The sequence below is a fragment of the Terrapene carolina genome, unplaced genomic scaffold (assembly GCF_002925995.2).
Source record: "Terrapene carolina triunguis isolate 2854851 unplaced genomic scaffold, T_m_triunguis-2.0 Scaffold95, whole genome shotgun sequence".
In the NCBI taxonomy this organism is placed as follows: domain Eukaryota; kingdom Metazoa; phylum Chordata; order Testudines; family Emydidae; genus Terrapene; species Terrapene triunguis.
In genome coordinates this window covers 3253939-3271493 of record NW_020664446.1, presented here as the reverse complement: position 1 = coordinate 3271493, position 17555 = coordinate 3253939, and the positions used below count along the sequence as shown (strand labels likewise).

Below are 17555 nucleotides of genomic sequence, written 5' to 3'. Positions count from 1 at the left end.
TCCCGCTTTTTCACACTTGCTGTCTGGTCACCCTAAGTGTGGCACAGATTTGGGGTGCCCCTGGGTGCCCCCTTGGTGCCAAACTGCCCCAGCGCGGGGAAGGGAGCCCGGGGCATGAGAGATCCGCGGCATGGATCACGGCGGGCCCGGTCCTGCCCCCGCTGGGGGCCATGGGGCAGGACTGGTCCGTGTCCGTCCGGGCATCCAGCCCCCGGCCTCGCAGCCCGCCCGGTCCCCGCCGGCTGGGCATGGCCCGTGCGCCCGGAGCGCAGAGAGCCGCCTGGCTCCGCCCCGCCGGTGCCCGGCCCCTTCCAGCTGCGCTCCCCGCCCTCCGGCCTGCGCGCCCGCCTGCTCCCTGGGCGCGGCGCCGCTGCGCACTGGGCTGGAGCCGGGGGCCGGACGACGGGCGGGGGCCGGCGCTGTCAGCGAGCCGCGGGGCGAGCCGGTGAGTCGGAGCCGCCCCGGGAGCCAGCCCCGGGGGGTGCGTGCGGCTGCCGGGGCGCGGGGAGGAGGCGCCCGGGCGGGGGTGTCCGGGATCCATTGGTGCCCAGCGGGAGCCCACGCGTGCCCGGAGCCCCCCCGGCTCTGCTGGCGGGGGGGTCGCTTCCCCTTTCCCTAGACACCTCCCCCCCCGTGGCAGCAGCCGGCCAGCCCAACCTTGTTCCATCTGCCTGAGCTGGTGCCCCCCCAGGAGTTTTAGCTCCAGGCTCTGGGGCTGGGTTTGCACCGTTGGCGGTGCAGGGCTGGGCTGCAGGGCCCCAGGGGCATTGGCCGCTGAAGTGGGGGTTGGTTTGGGCCCCCCCCCCGAGTCAAACCTGCCGGGCTTTGCCGTGACGCCGCAGAGCACGAGCGGGCCGGGGGTTCGCGCCCCTGCCAGCCGGCCCGGGTTAGCTGGAGCACCCCAGGGAGCTGTGACCCAGTGGGATTTCACAGCAGGCGCCTGGCACAACTCAGGCAAGGGGCAAGCAGCAGAGCGGGGCAGGTGGCCAGTGCATTGGCCTAGGGGCTAGCGTAAGCACTGGCTGCCAGGGCTAGGCCAGAATCACTCGCCCGACATCCTCCTAGGTTTGGGAAACCTGCTCGGAGTAACTGTGGGTCCTGGGTGCTGAGGGCTTGGTGCATGCGAACCTCTCCCCCCTCTCCCTCCCCATGCTGCAGCTCCCAGGCAGATGATGCTAAGAGCAGCGGTCGGTCCCCTGGGGGTGGGCAGAGAGGAGACATTGGGAGACCAGCCTCAGTCCTGGCCTGCCTCTGGTCCTTGTCTCACTCCACTCCCTTCCTGGCTTCCTTGCAATCTCACGGCCATGGGCACAGGAGCCTTCTCCTCTGCATCTCCTGCTGTCTGCAGCAGCCTCTCTTGGTCTCTCCACCTCTCCCCTGAGGAAGTAGTCTTCTCTGGGGAGTGGTGGAGCCAGCCCCCTTGGGTCATTTACATTCAGCTGGGAAAAGGCCCTGGGCATATGTAGTGTAGGGAACAAGCCTGGTGGGGGGGCATCAACGGGGAGGGGGGGACTGGATGCTCCAATCGTTCCTTTCTATTGCTAGTTTCCTCATCTTGCTGTCTCAGCAAGAGACAGACTTGGGACCCGACAGCCCAGGGAAGCCGCATTGACTTGGAGGGAGCTGAGATGCTGGCTAGCACGTGGCCCTGTGTAGGGGGGCCCTGGCACGAGGATCCCAGGCTGTAGAAATAGGGGCTACGTGCAGAGTAGGGCATGGAGTTTAAATCCTCCTCCTGTCTGGGGGTCGGGCTGTTGGCTGAGGCCTGTTTCTACTCTCAGGAAGGCAGGTTTTGCCAGGGGGTGGGCAGGCTGCCCTGGTGCCCCCCTGCACCCACAGTAGGTATGGGGCAATGGGCCAGCATCTGACCTTGCTTACACAGACGGCAAAGCGACTTTGCAGGAGCTACTCCAGGGTGACGCTGATGTCAGCAAGATCAGGATCTAGCCCGAAGTCCCAGATGCTCCTGGGCAGCCTAGCAAATGGAGGGGGGTGCAGACGCAGCACCTCCCTTGGTAGGTTTGCTCGCCCCTTGAAATGGACTATGGGTCCTGATTTCACACCTTGCAGTCCCCTTCTCCCCAGCGCTTGCCATTTGGGACAGCCTCATGCCCTCTGGCCACCGGCTTGGGGTGAAACAGTCACTTCTCTGCACGGCACTCGTCTGCTTTGGGGGGAAACAAGAATTCAAAACAAGAGACCAAAACAACCCGGGGATAAGGGCTTTAGCAGCTCAGCTGCGGGCAGGCCCCGGCGTCTGATTCGCTTCATGACAACCGGCCGCCCCCTGCTCCTGCGCAGGGATTATTCTGGCTGGAGAGCATTATAAATATTGGAAATAAATCCGGGGCGAGCTGCCAGGGAGGGCTGACATTTCCGAGATGCAGGGAGTTGGAGGCCAGTGGTTTTTCTGGTTGCTAGGGGGAAACGCACAGACTTTAGCTGGGAGCCAAATGGCAAAAGAGGAACGGAAAGAGCGGGAGAGCGCCAGGACCTGACTCTTGCTCACACCAGGGATACGCCCTGGCACACCACTGACTGCAGAGGAGTCACTCTGGATTGACGCCAGGGTGTGTGAGGTCAGAGTCCGGCCCGGTTCCCTGGAGACGCGACTTTGCTGGGTTCTGCCCTTTATCGCTCGGGGAGACGGGGCCTCGGCCAGCGCCTGCAAGTAACTTCGGAGGAAGTTGGGGTTGGAACGTGGCAGCTGGGGGTAGGGGGCAGGATTCCTGTTCCTCTGCTCCAGCCACACGGCTGTTCCACACCCTGAGCTCGCGCTCCCCGGCTTATGTCAGTCACCCCAACTCGGGGCTTGGCTGGGAGAAGACGTGCTTATGGGAGCGATCCGAACCTTTGAGGGTCTCTCAGTGCACCAGGGACCCCCCGCGCAGCCCTCCTTGCCAGCACATCCTGGTGTCACCCCGCACCTCTGGGTGGGTCAGCAGCCGCCGAGGTTGAACCGGAGCCCTCTGGCTCTTAAGGCCAAGCACGCTCTGGTATCCAAGGCTGTAGCAGCCTCTGTGTGCCCCCTTGCAATTGGGTGACACAGCCTCAGTTTCCCTCCTTGCATGGCCCACTCACGGGGTGGGCTCACCCTGTAGTCCTGGCTTCCTGGGCAGCTTCTCACCAGCCGGCAGCTGAAGGCTCCTGCTCTCGGTGGTTCCTTAGCCTCTCCGTCGGCTGCCTGGCACCCCATCACCCCAGCTGCTCTTCTCCCGCCGGCCCAGTCCCTGGGGCTAAGCTCCTTACTCCTCTCTGACTCATCCCCAGCGACCCTGCCGGCCTTCCTTCATAGGACCCACCCAGCCTGGTTCTCCCCAGCTGGGTCTAATCCCCAATTGCCTGCGTCCCCCCCAGGTGCCACAGAACCAGCGAATTGGGCTCGCCCGCTCCCCGTAACCCCGTCACGGCCAGTGTGGGCTTCAGACTTCCTCTTGCAGGAGCCCAGCCCGCACTAGAGGGGGGCTGAGCGCCGCCCGGAGTGGGTGTGGGTCCTACTGTCTGCTCCCTTCTGAAGGGGCGGGGGGCGGGGGGATCAAGCCTCCTGCTCTCCCTTCCCCCAGGCTCGGACCCTGGCCGAAGACTCTGCTCCCCGTATTAGCCCTTTGCTCGTCTGTTGCACCTTCGGCGCTTTCCAGGCAGTGTTGAATTTCGTCCCCCCCCCCCCGAGGTAGGGGAGCGTTAGCCCCGTTTCCCAGGGGGAGGAACCAAGGCCCGGGGAGGTGAAGGGACTTGCCCGTGGGCACATGACGACTCTGGGGCGGTGCTGGGGATAGAACCCAGGAGTCCTGCGTCCCCGGCTCTGGGCGTCAGCGCCAAGGGCAGGGGAAGGGGACGGACCGTGTGCACATGCTTTGAGATTTCCTGTTTGCTGGGTGGATCCAGGCTGGCTCCTGGAGGTTTTCGCTGTGGGTGCTGAGCAGGGGGGCGGAGGCAGAGCTCTTTGATTACAGAGCCCCAGGGCCTCTCCGGGTGAGCCAGTGATCCTATGACATCCCCAGGAAGGAGACAGTGCCCTGTGCTGGGACAATGCAGCAGAGCTCTTGAACAATCTCCTCTGGGCCCCCCGGCTCAGGACACATGGGAACAAATTGCCCCCAGAGGAGAAGGAAGGACCCTGCCCCTAATAGAGCTGGGAACCCACCGCCCCTCTCGCTGCGTGTGTGTGTGGGTCTCTGATGGAGGGAGGGCCGCCCCCGGGCTGGGTGCGCGGCATCCTTGCTCATAACCTCCCCGCTCGCCGGCTCCCCCCAGAGGATGTCGGAGGAACTGCCCTTGCACATCAACATCCGGGAGCCGCGATGGGACCAGAGCACTTTCCAGGGGCGAGCCAAGCACTTCTTCATGGTGACCGACCCCCGCAACCTCCTGCTGTCCGGGGCGACGCTGGAAGACGCCCGGAGGGTGGTTGAGAATTACAGGTTCGCTGTGAAGTCTGGACTGAGTTTCCCCTCCAGTGGTTGGGGAGTGGTGGTGGGACACATTATCTGAGGGAGGCTCTGCAATCCGGCCGCTATGCCACGGCGACCCCTAGTGGTGGGGTTGGGGGCGACGCCCTGAATGCAGCGGGGCCGGGGGCTGGTCTGTGCCATTGGCTCGAGCAAGCTGCCCTGGCTCCCACCTGGGAAGGGGGCGACGAGGCGCGTGGCCCCTCTGCAGGGTTGGGCAGTAGCTGGCAGGAGGGGGGGGGGTCTTCTGGACCCTGTATGCGGGCAGTGCTTGGAGCCACAGGCAGGAGCCAGAGAGCAGTGGCGTGAAGGGGCACAGGTGGCTTCGGGGGTTTAAGGACAGAGGGAGGCTTGGCACGGCAGAGGCTGGGAAGGAAGCCCACGGGTAGCCTGTGGAGCTGGCACCGTGGGGAGGGGAGATGCAGGAGGAAGCCAGGTGGCACCAGCCTTCTCCCCAAGGGAAGACGTAACCTGTGGTGGCAGGGGGAGCCGGGCATCGCCCACCAAGGAGACCACGGTAGGGCTTTCGCTCCATGGAGACGTCCGGCTCGGCCAGGGGTGCTGGCTGAAGCCGTCAGCTCTTTCCCGGCTGCCTCAAGCAGCGGGTTTGGGGCGATCTGCCCTGGAAGTGAGGGCAGGCGGCACACAGGCCTGGGTGTGGGGGGGCCCCGGTGCGAACAGGGGTAGTCACGGCTCCCTCTCCCTGGCACCACCGCAGGTCGGGGACGGTGTCACCGGGCCTGACGGAGGACCAGCTCTGGCGGGCGAAATACATCTACGACTCGGCCTTCCACCCCGACACCGGGGAGAAGATGATCCTGATCGGGCGCATGTCGGCCCAGGTGCCCATGAACATGACCATCACCGGCTGCATGCTCACCTTCTACAGGCATGTTAACTCTGCGGGGCAGGGACCCCCACCCTGTGCCCTTCTGCGCCCCCTGCTAGCCTGGGGCGGGGACCTTCCTGACCTCTCCAGAACCCCCCTGCTGGCCCGGGGTGGGGACCCCAACCTCTTCAGCGCCCCCTGCTGGCCCTGGAGTGGTGAGCCCTGTCACATGACCTCCAGCGCCCCCTGCTGGCCTTGACCTTTCCACCTCCCCCTGCTGGCCTTGGGGCAGGGAGCTCTGTCACATGACCTCCAGCGCCCCCTGCTGGCCTTGGGGCAGGGATCTCCCCTGACTTCTCCAGCACCCCTTGCTGGCCCTGGGGAGGGGACCCCCCACCTCTCTAGTGCTTCCTGCTGGCCCTGGGGTGGGGAGCCCTTCCCCATGCCCTCCAGCGCCCCCTGCTGGCCTTAAGCCGGTGGCAGTAGTGCAGCCTGATCAGCGGCAGCGCATCACCAGGCCAGTTGCCCCTTGGACCGCACAAGCCCTGACGGAGGATGGGCAGTGTCCCTTGGTAACATGCCACCAGGTTAACATTCCCGGGTAGCTTCCCTGGGGCTCAGTGCCCCAGCGAAGGGCAGGGGACTCTGCTAGGCACAAGCCCCGGGGTAGGGGTCTGAGGCCCCCTTCCCTGCTCTGCACTGGAGTGAGCGACGAGCAAGGGGTCAGGCGGGGGAGAATTCCAGGCGGGTGGGTCCATGTGACACGGTGGGTGTGGATGGGGAGGACTGATCCGCACTAACTCCACCAGCCACACCTCCTCGTGGGCGCGTGGCCCCTTTGCGTCCCATCTCCCGTCCGCTCGGGCCGACCAGCCGGGACCTCGCCTGTCGCTCCACCGACGTGCTCTTCTCCCCCTCCCCCCAGGACGACCCCCGCGGTGTTATTCTGGCAGTGGGTGAACCAGTCGTTCAACGCGATCGTGAACTACACTAACCGGAGCGGAGACGCCCCCATCACGGTCGGGTAAGGGAGCTGCAGAGACGGAGCTCCAGCTGCCTTCTGGGAGAGCCGGAGCCGCCCAGCACGGGGCACTGGTGCCACAGGGCAGGGCCGGTGCCTTCCCCATGGCACTGCCATGTGCTGCGCGAAGGCGGCTGCTTTAAGAACAGCCTCAGCCTGTCGCTTGCAACGTGGTGGCTTGAGCGGCCTGCCCGGGGCGGTCGGACTGGAAGGCAGCGCTGCGGGCTCCCTGCTGGGGTGATGGGCTGGTCCCCGGCTATTCTCGCACAGAACCGGGGCAGGCCACTGGGGGGCGCCCTCCATACCTGGAGGGAAAGGTTCACCATGGGGCAGGCAGCCTGGCAGGACGAGGCCCCGTCCCGCTGCCCTGCGCACAGACTGCACCAGCGCCGGGGGGGGGCTGCCCGGCGGGTTCCCGGCCTCACTGGAATTGCCTGCTTCTTTTGCAGCCAGCTGGGGACGGCCTACGTCAGCGCCACCACCGGGGCGGTCGTGACGGCGCTGGGACTCAAATCTCTCACCAAGGTAGGGGGCCCAGCCCCGCTTCGGGTCGGAGCACGCCTGGCACAGGGGCCGCCCGGGCTCTACGCTGCAGGACCCAGATGCTGGCAGGCAGCAGGGACAGACAATGGGTCCCGGCCGCTCTGCATCCACGCCCGGCCCCCCAGGAGCGACCCAGAGGCTCTCCTAGCCCTGGGAGGAGCCCTGGGGATGGAGGATGGGGTCTTGCTAGGGGAAGGCCCAAGCATGTTGCTCCCACGCGTCCCCCTTCGTCGGGTGTTGAATGCCCCATGTCGTGTGTCTGCCCCAGCTAACCCAGCGATAACAGACCCGATTCTGATCTCCCGCTGGGGTGTAAGTCCACGGGCCTCCCCGGAGTCGTGCCCTTCGGGGTTAGGGAGAGCAGGGCCGGCGGCTCTAAGACGAGCCCCGGGATCCACCGGAGAATGGAGCAGCCGCTTCCAGCCCCCCTCGGGGCCCCAGCCAAGATGAGGGCCTCAGGTGCTGCACTGATCGCCACACAGTGACAGATCGCCCCTGCCCTGACACCCTGGGAGTCTAACCAGACAAGACAGACATAGGACAAGTCGTTATTCCCGCTTTGCAGACGGGGAAATGAGGCCTAGAGAGATGAAATGACTGGCCCAGGCAGAGCCAGGAATGGAACCGAACCTCGTGCTCTAACCACTAGACTTCTTCCTTCTACCCTGCCGTAGTCTCATTCCCTGGTGTGTGATTCTCTCTTCTCTCCCTCTGCAGCATTTACCGTCGATTATTGGCCGCTACGTGCCTTTTGCTGCCGTGGCAGCTGCTAACTGCATCAACATTCCTTTAATGCGGCAGAGGTAAGGGGCCTTCACCCTAATAGAGCAGCTCTGTGCAAACGGGGGAAATAGATGCTGTTGAAGGACATGGATCTGTCTAGCCGGGTACCTTGCTTCGGGCAGTAACCACAATCTGATGCTGTAGGGGGAGGCGAGACCCTCCTCATACTGCACTTGGTCAGCAGTGCAGTGCTGTGACAGGTGGAATTCCTTCCTGACCCCCGCAGCTGGTCAGCACATGCCCTGAGGCATGAGGGTCATTTTAGTTTATAGAACTCCAATTATGGTCATTTTCCAGAGATTAGCCACGGTATGAAAGCCTCTCGCCAACCACAGACCCAGTATGGCACAGGCAGCGTCACGGTGAGCCTCACGCCAGTTTGTACCTCACACCTGCCATCGCGGAATTCAGTCCTTGGACTCTCTGCTGAGACCGCTAACGAGTGATGTGACCCCCCTAGGAGCTGGGCTGAGAACCCCCGCACTCATTCACACAGTTTGCAGACACAGCCCGTGGAGGGCAATGGCTCTGTGCCCCATTACCCATCCCTCTGCTCCAGCCAGGCTCCCTGGCACGCAGGTAGCGGTAAGGGAGCCCGCTCTGTCTCTTTCGCAGGGAGCTGAAGTTTGGGATCCCCGTCACGGATGAGGACGGGAACCGGCTGGGGGAGTCGAGGGCAGCGGCCCAGCAAGCCATCGCTCAGGTGGTGGTGTCCCGGATCGGCATGGCGGCCCCTGCCATGGGTGAGTCACTTCCCTGGCAGATCTGCCCTGTGCGTGGGCCAGATCTAGGGCCCCCCTGCGCTCGGGCGCCACAAACTCCTGCCTCGCTTCCTGCCAGAGACGCCTGTCGCAGTTAGCGGCGCCTGTTAATTTCCTTCTCCTTCGCCCCTCCTAGCCATCCCTCCCGTGATCATGAATGCCCTGGAGAAGAGAGCCTTCCTGAAGGTAAGGGGGCTGGATGGCACCGTGTCTATGCGGCTTGGGGGGGTCTCCTCTCATTACAGCTGGCTCCCCGTCCACACTTGGCCAAGGGCATCGTTGCTACATGTCCCCTGGGATTCATGGGAGCGCCCCGAGATCTGCCCACCTCCCTGGGAGGGTATCAGGATTCCAGCCCGCCCCTGCCGGTGTAACGGGGCAGGAGGGTTAATGTCGGTCCAGCTGATGGGCACTGTATAAAGCTCATCTGAGGATATGGCTACACTGCATTGTAACCCCAGGGCTGGGGGACCCGGCTTGTCCACTTGGTGTTTCCAAACCCGGGCTTAAGGATCCACATTGCATTGTAACCCTGGACTTACAATTGCTGGGCCTGGGTCTCCCAGCCGTGCTACTGCATACACAGGATGTGGCTTGAGCTGCGTCCACACTGCAGACTGACAGGGCTTGGACCTGAGTGGCTTTTACCCACACTCCCAGCAGGGTTCTAGGACCCGGGCCCTGAGCGCTCGCTGACCCGAATCGGGCTGATTTGTGTGTGGACGGAAAGAGCTCAAACCTGAATCAGAGTCAGGGTGTGGTGTAGACAGACCCTTAAGCGCGAGATTGCGCAGAGACAGGAGATGGGGCTAGATGGACCGTGGCTCTGGGGAGAGGTGGCAGACCCCAGTCCTACCTGACAGCTGTGTGCAGGGCCGAGCCCCGTGTGCACACAGAGATCCGGGGATTGTCACGGTCTGGACCGGGTTCTGACAGGGATCGTCTCCTGGGCCCCCCGCCCCGTTCGTGGTGGGGCACCAACCCTCGGGCAACTCCTGCCAGTGCCGCTGGGGAGAAGGAACCCTAGACGGGACCTTTAGCGCCTTTCAGAGCTAGCTGGGAACCGGGAAAGGAGCAGGCACCTCTGCATGGATCACCCGCTAGTGCCCCGTGGGCCTGACACAGTGTATAGCGCCTACCCCTCTAAACTGTCCCCTTGGCCTTGATGTATAAGGGAACCCCGCCCCCCGTAAGCCGTAAACCCCCCCATCAATATAACCCTCTTGCTAACCCAAAGCCCCCTTGTCTTTCCGTGTAGCGATACCCCTGGCTGAACGCTCCCTTGCAGGTCGGACTGGTGGGGTTCTGGTAAGTGACAGCTGCGAATAGGGGAAACTCGCCCAGCCGAGCTGAAGGGAAGAAGCCACTCGGGGACGACTTTCCCCTGGGTTTGCTAGCCTGGTCTCGGCGTTGGAAGCATCATTTGCTTCAAACCGGTTGGGATCAAACCGGAACCACTGTGAGCCTTTGAAGTGAAGCCAGCCCTTTCAGAGGCTCATTCCCCACCCACTCCCCGTTGCTGTTCATTGTGCAGTTAAATTCATGGCCAGGAAATTCAGACCAAGTCAGTGGTCAGACTGCTGCTTTGCCTGGTGTGCACACACCCTGCGGAACTCCCTGCTGCAGGATGTTGTCAGGCATGAGGCTTCCTAGGTCAGGCCAGAAGCAGGAGTGCCAAGAGACCCTGATTGTATTTCCCACCCTCCTGGCAGCAGGAAGGGATAAAACGCACAGGAGTGTGTGTCTGGTGAGGTTTCCAGCTCAGCGGTGCAGAGACAAGGGGTCTGGATAGTTCAGATCAGCAGCCAACTGCCCCGTTAGAGTAATTTGGGGAGGGGAAGGGCAGCTGACTGGGAGGTTCATCTGGGGAAGGCAGAGGAGCGTGAATGGAATTTCCTTTGGGGCAGTGTCTCTCTCTGTCTCATCCAGCCCTAATTACTGGGGTTCCCTTGGCACTTCGCTTTTGTTGTGGTGTTTATCCTCGAGACACCCCAGGCAGCAGGGGTAACAGCTCCGCCTTACAGATGGACCCAGGTCTCCTGAGTCCCAGCCCGGAGCCCTGACCACTAGTCCACCCTTCCTTCCTGCAGTGGGCCTGTTTGGGCAGGGGGGGCTTCCTGGCCCTCATGCCAGCACTGCCCCAGTCCTAGCCTCTCGTTCCATGGGATGCTGCTTCGTTCCCGCCATTCTTGGCCTCTGCAGCAGTTCCTGGGCCGAGGCGTTAGCAATCAGCTCTGATCTCGGTGTCTCTCCTTTTGCAGCTTGGTGTTCGCGACCCCGCTGTGCTGCGCGCTCTTCCCACAGAAAAGGTAGGGGTTGGCCGGTCTTCGCCGGGCCCTCTGTACGCCTTGGCCTAGCTGTGAGCGATGCACCGCACGGCTTAGGAGTTGGGGGTGTGTGTTTGTGTGTGTACGTAGGCACGAAGGTGGTTTAAGACCGTGTCTCTCAACCTTTCCAGATGACTGTCCCCCTTTCGGGGTCTGATTTGTCTTGCATACCCCAAGTTTCCCCTCACTTAAAAATGACTTGCTTACAAAATTAGACCTAAAAACACAAAAGTGGCCCAGCGCACGATTACTGACAAATGGCTGACTTTCTCCTTTCTACCATATCATTATAAAAGAAATCCATTGGAATATAAATATTGTACTTACATTTCAGTGTCTAGTATATAGAGCAGGATAAACAAGTCATTGTCTGGGTGAAATTTTAGTTTGTACTGACTTCGCTGGTGCTTTTTCTGTAGCCTGTTGTAAAACCAGGCAAATATCTAGGTGAGTTGATGTCCCCCCTGGAGGACCTCTGTGTACCCCCCGGGTATGCGTAGAATCATAGAATCTCAGGGTTGGAAGGGACCTCAGGAAGTCATCTAGTCCAACCCCCTGCTCAAAGCAGGACCAATCCCCAACTAAATCATCCCAGGCGTACCCCTGGTTGAGAACCACTGGCTTAAGACATCTTTGCTCCCTCAACCCCTGGAGACACTTTAGCACCAGTTAGAGAAGCGGGAAGCTGTGATCAATTATTCTTTATGTTCACTGAAGGTAGGACACGAAGGAACGGGCTTAATCTGCAGCAAGGGAGATTAGGTTGGATATTGGGAAAATCTCTCTAACCCTAGGGGAGTTAAGCTGTGGGACAGGCTTCCAAGGCGGGTGGTGGAATCCCTGTCACTGGATGATTTAGTTGGGGTGGGTCCTGCTTTGAGCAGGGGGTTGGACTACATACCTCCTGAGGTCCCTTCCAACCCTGATCTTCTATGATTCTATGGAGGTTTTTAAGACCAGGTTGGACAAACCCCGTCAGGGCTGGTCTAGGTTGACTTGGTCCTGCCTCAGCACAGGGCTGGACTTGACGACCTCTCGAGGTCCCTGTGATTCTGGATGCACAGCCCCATCCTGCGCTTGACCCGGTTCTTGCTCAGAGAAGCAGAAGGGCATTCTGGGCAGCCGGTCTCTGCAGGGCCGTTAGCAACGGCTGGCACAGGAAACGTTTGTGCCACCGTCTTGGATTCTTTTTGCTCTGCTCCTGCCTCCTCCTCTTGATAAAAGTCTCAGCCAGCCACTCGGAGAGCAGAAACGCTCCCACGTGACGGAGGCGGCCACTCGCGGGCTGCAACTAGCTTGCGAGCCAGCCCGTAGGCGGAGACTTGCCGCGTAATAGTGCATTTACCGGGAGATTCTGCGTAACCGAGAGATCTGTTCAATCTGCTTGCAAACCGTCTGTGAGCAGAAAAAAGAGACTAGAGTCGCTGGGGGAGGATGGATTGACTGTGGAGCATTCTCCCGCCTGTACGGAAAGGGAGACTTCCTTAGACACCTCTCCAACCGGTAGTCCCAAGTCCCTTGCCCTCCCTGCCTCCTCTCTGAATGGGTTTGTCTCCCTTCCGCAGCTCGATGCGAGTGAGTCGCCTGGAGCCTGAAGTCCAAGCTCTGGTCCGGGAGAAGAACCCCCACATGGAGATTGTCTACTTCAACAAAGGGCTTTAAGCGAGGCTCTCCTCCACCCCCCCAGCTGCCGGGAGAAGAGATCAGGGAACGGATCGGAACCCAGGTGTCCGGGGAGAATGTTAAATGTTGTACTAGACTAACGCCTTTGAGCTGCTGCTTTATTTCTGGCTGTCATGTCTCAGTAGGTCCTGTGTGTAGGTTCCTTGGACTCAGATGACCCGTAGCAATAGGTAGTGATATATGCTGCTGTGATATAGATGGTTTTTCCTGAACAAAACAGAAACAGGCAGAGCGGATCCCCTCCGGTGGCCGGTCGAGAGCGGCCAGGGCCCCTAAGTAACCCTCCCTCTACTCCATCCTCCTGCTGTGCGTGGTCCCAGAGTGGTTCACATGTCCAGGTTCGCTGCTCTGGAGAGTAATGCTCTGGAGACGCTTCCATGGGACGCGTCATCGCAGAGAAGAGGCTGGAGTGGGTGATGCTCGTAGGGCGACATCGAAAAACGAGTTGTCCTCCAGCTTTGTTGTTCTCTGGTGGGATTTCAAAACTGATGTGAAGCCAGTGCCGTCAGAAAGGCCAGGAGAACGGACCAGAGTCACAGTGGGGGATGGCTCTGGTGCAGTGGCTAGGCGTGAATTTTACAGCACGTTGAAAGATCATTCTAAATGTTCTCGCCGTGTCTGCGGATGGTTTCCTGCCTTAGCAGCAAGGACAGGAGCTCACCTGACTTTCCTAAGGGAGGGCAGTAGCCAAGGAGGAAGACATCTGGTCATCTTCCAGTACGGCAGGTCCGGAGCGGCTTGGCATGTTGAAGAGTAGGCCAATCCCAGGTGGGTGAGCAGGTGGCTTCTCAGTGGGTTGGTTGACCAGAATGGGGGCTGGGGCAGCTGTATACAGCGTGAGTTGGCTGTTCCCTTTCGCCATATTGGCGGATCTCTCTCGGGTCAGGGCATCCTCCATGCTCTTGGTCCTTTTAGCGTTGGCCTGGCTTTGTTCATCACAGACCGAAAGACTTAGCTTCTCTGTGGGGCGGGAGGTAGCCACACAGCCCGCCTCTCCGTTCCAGGCTCGTAGAGTGCAGCCCTGGTGCAGTGTTTATAGACACTTGATTGTGATGAGGTGGACTGATTGCTGGGGAAAGCTCCGTACTTATACAGCAGAGTTGCTCAGAAAAAGATTGAGGGGGGAAAGAAACTACTATACAAGGGAGCTTGGTGCAGAGATGGACCCCCGAGAGTTTTGGGATGTCCCGATCTGGGGTTTCTCTGCCTGCCGGAGGAGAATTAGCTGCAATGCCTGAATGTGGGGAAAGCCCGCACCCAGATCTGTAACTCGGCTTTGCACTTGGGCCCGTCGCTGCTGTTGGGACCTGGTGTTCGGAGCCAGCTTTCACTCGTGTGTGTGTATTTTTGCACGCTCAATGCCTGTGCATGTCCGGGCTCATTCCCAACCATCGTCTCTGCAGGGACCAGTTTTGAGACCTTGCGCATGCAGCATAATGGAATTTCCATGGGGGAGAGTTAAACTGTCCGCGAGGAAATTCCCCTGCCTGTCTGCACAGATCTAACCTTCTGCCCTTTGCATTGCCCCTTTTAAACGCACTCTGGGAGGCGTGAGGGACAGTCAGGGCCCCCCCCTGTTTTATTGTGAATATTGACTCAATACACGTACGGTGCAGGGGAAAATGCATCACAGTCGTTTTAGGATGCGAAAGACAATCTCCGGGCGCAAGAGATCCCTGCTAAATAAAGCCCCTCTTCTAGTATCCGAAGGAACAGGGATACGGAGACTCCTCCACTAATCACAGCTCTGTTGCAGCCTGCACCATCTAGCTTAAAATAGTCCTCGGTCAGGGCTGATCCTGCCCCGCTGAGAGCTGCAGGACTTGTACTGCTGGCTTCAGTGGGTGCAGGAGCCGGGGTCTGGATGCATCTTTTTAAAAATAGCGTCAGCAAGGAAGCTAACGTAGGTCTGCTGGCTTGGAAATGCCTGAGCTGCCTGTCCGCTAATGGGAAGGGCTGGGGAATGTCACAGCTAAGCACGCGGGGCCCAAGGCTACTCCAGGTCAGCAATTTAATCCGGTTTTCCGCTGCTTTCATCTCCAGAGCAAATTACACATTCTAATCTCCGGAAAACAGCCCGGGGTGGTTTTTTTTTTTTAATGTCGCCTTTGTTCCAGGCTCAAGTCGCATCCTGGGGCTGCTCGACGCCCTTTGAACATGTTTACTTCTACGGGGCTCTTGTCTGCTTGCTGTAAGATCACCTTGTTGTTTGCTAGACCAGCCTCCCTTTGAACATGTGACGTTTAAAGGGATCTGGTCACACTGCTTTAAGGTCACTGTGCTTTGTGGCATGGGTGGGTGGGTAGCTACATACCGATAAAAGCTGGATGTTTTACAACATCTAAACCAGACAGAAATGTTTCTGTGACATTTCAGTGAAAACACGTTTAGTCCTGGCGGGGTATAAACCTTCCCCTGCTGTGCTGGGGACGGGCCCTCTGCTACTGCCAGAAACCGGACAGGAAACTGAGTAGACTCAAGAGGTGAAACTGACCCGCCTGGTTTGCCGGGCCCAGCTGAGTGAGGTGCACAGAGCAAACAGCCCGGCCCTGGAGGAGAAAGGGAATTGGATATTTCAAAGTAGAACTAGCTAGAACGAGTAAGAGCGGCCAGGGCAAGCCTTTGCCTGTGTCCTGGAGGGAGAACCAGCCCCATCCTACGAGAAAGACAGCGAGAGGGGATCTGCTGTGTTCATGTCTAGCTCCGTCCCTGCAGAAGATGGCTTGTTGCTCCTCCCAGATGCCTGCGGTGACCAGATGCCTGGTACCCGCCAGGGCTGGCCCGAGTCGCTTGCCCGATCCCTGCCTGCCCCCTGCACGGGGCTGGCATCACAGCCCCACCCCCCTCGCATGTTCCTCTGCGCCTCATTTTTTTGCCACAAGTGGGCGTTTGGCCTGTTTGCTCTTGCCGGCTGATCAAGTCCTCCCCTAGAATGGCCCTGACAGAATCAGGTTCAGCGCTTGTCTGTAATTTGCCCAGATTGCACTGGCTGGGAGGGCAGTGATAAGGACCGTCAATCCTCATGCTTCAGGGCACAGAGTGATCAGCAGCTGGAGTCAGGCAGCAATTCCCCCCACCCCACACACACACACTCATAACAGTGCACTGTGCGTGTTTTACACTTCCCTCTGAAGTGTTTGGTACAGCAGTGGGCATTGTATGGGGCTAGCTGGGACATCAGATTCCAGAGGACTTAGATAGGGACGGGCTGACTTTAATCATCATGTCCGCTGGGGGGACAACCCTTTCCAGTGGTTTTAAAAGCCCTTAAGTGTTGGTTTTGAGGGAGGCTGGAGGCAGCTTGGTTGAGGGGTTTGAGCAGGGCCCTGGGAGTCAGGACTCCTGGGGCCCCTTCTTGGTTTGGCCATCGATTTGCTGTGTGCCTGTGGGAAAGCCATTTCACCTGGCTACACCTCGGTTTTCCCGGGTGAGGGGAATGGGGGCGCAAAGGTCATCTGGTCTAACCCCCTGCCGAGCTGCAGGAGTTGTTGGGTCTAAACTATCCAAGACAGACCGCTCTCCAGTCTCCTTTTGAAAACCTCCGGCCTGTAGCCCCGATCACTTCAGCCCCACCTCAGAGTCACTCGGCTTGAGCACTGGGGGCACAATAATGGAAACTGGGTGTAAACGAAAGAAAATATGAGAAACTCCCAAGTTTTGACAGGGACGAGGAAACAAGGCAAATCACGTTACTCTCGTCTGTAAAAGTGGCTGGGTGTCGTTTCTCCTCTGCATTGGATTCATTTCCAGCAGGGTCTGGCCCAGAAATCAAATCTTTGGAAGGGCAGGACGTTTAAAATAAAATAAGCACCCTGGAAGCTCCCAGCAGTAGTGTTATGCAATGCAACGTTTATGTGTAGGTCCTACAAAAAGTGTGTCGATGCTTTCTGGTGACACAAAGGGGCCCTGTGCTGTGCTGGCAGCATGTGGGAATAGGTGCTACAGGATGGATGGACTTCCAATGGGAGCCATTTTGGCAAATTCCCTCCAGTTACGTGCTGTTTGTAACCTCCCTTGCCTGAGTCTTTGTCCCCGGAACCCAGGTCTGCTCAGAAAGGGCGCGGGCACGTCTCTGAGGACGGGGGTTAGATAAGGAGACGCCGGCTTTGGCGGGCGGCGTGACTGAAACGAACGCTGTTGCTTTTGTAACGATCTTGGTACAGTCTGCAGCGCGTGGCGCGGCGGGGCCTGGGAGAGCACCGGGAGCAGAGGAACTGCGGGAGTGTTCCATAAAGAGCTTTGGATCTTGCCTTTTGGGGAAAGATTTGGGGGCAGGGGGACGCTGCAGGATGGTGGGTTTGCCCCAACTCCAGGATGTTCTGGTGCTCTCCCATGGGGGCCCGGCCTCCTGCCCATCGAACGCACCTGCTTGAGAGCAGAAAGCTTTAACAATCCTTGTGCAATACGGCCAGGGCTCTCAGTGTCTGTTGGCGTCACCCCTTCCCCAGGGGCAGGGGGCGAGTCACAGCGCGGGGGCACGTCCGATCCCTTCCTGCCGCAGGTCCATTGGTGGAAGGCCTGGCACTGCGTGTGCTGCTCGCTCGGCTGGTGTCTGTACCCTGAACTCAGACCCCTCTCGGCGGGGCACTGAGCCCATGGCTGACCTCCATTGTCGCTTTAAACAGGGCAATTGTTCCAAAATAAAGGTGATATTTTCTGTCTCTTGCATGTGGCTTTGCTGCTTTTTTGGTGTCCTTGTCCAGTCCCAATCAGATGGGTACGTTCTGGCTCCGATCTGGCGTCCTTCTCCAGTGCCTGTCCTAAAGGGGCATGGTGCAAGGTAACGGTGTGAAGTCTCCCTCTAGTGGCTGGCTGAAACAGAGGCTAAGAGACCTACTATAGCTGCCAGCTAAGGGAGTGCTCCTTTAGCTCAAGGGGGAGAGTGCTGGGCTTCTGATGTCCCAGGTCCCTTTATGCGCGTGGGTTAGTGAGCTAGCTTCTCCGTTGCACGGGGATTTGTCACAATGGAACTGAGCTGTGGAACTTGGATACCGCTCGACATCCCAATGATCACAGATTCTTGGATCCAGGAGGTGGTCCCCATGGGAGAACAGTGGCCGTGTTCCACCCCAGCAGTGGCTGCAGAGCGACACAGGCTGTGACGTGCCTTGGGCCGGAAAGCAGCATAGAAACACCAGCTGCTGTTTTCTCTCCTTCCCG

General features: G+C 59.7%; 1 protein-coding gene across 1 annotated transcript; it reads left to right on the top strand.

The window, feature by feature from the left end:
• The first annotated feature begins 383 nt into the window (after positions 1-383).
• Positions 384-17063, top strand: SFXN3 (sideroflexin 3). The gene is made up of 11 exons (XM_024206305.3): positions 384-445; positions 4255-4421; positions 5167-5337; positions 6203-6301; positions 6748-6823; positions 7559-7644; positions 8240-8367; positions 8522-8571; positions 9644-9693; positions 10647-10694; positions 12278-17063. The coding sequence occupies exons 2-11, from the start codon at positions 4258-4260 to the stop codon at positions 12372-12374; spliced, it is 969 nt and encodes a 322-aa protein (XP_024062073.1). The 5' UTR covers positions 384-445; positions 4255-4257; the 3' UTR covers positions 12375-17063.
• Positions 17064-17555: the final 492 nt, after the last annotated feature.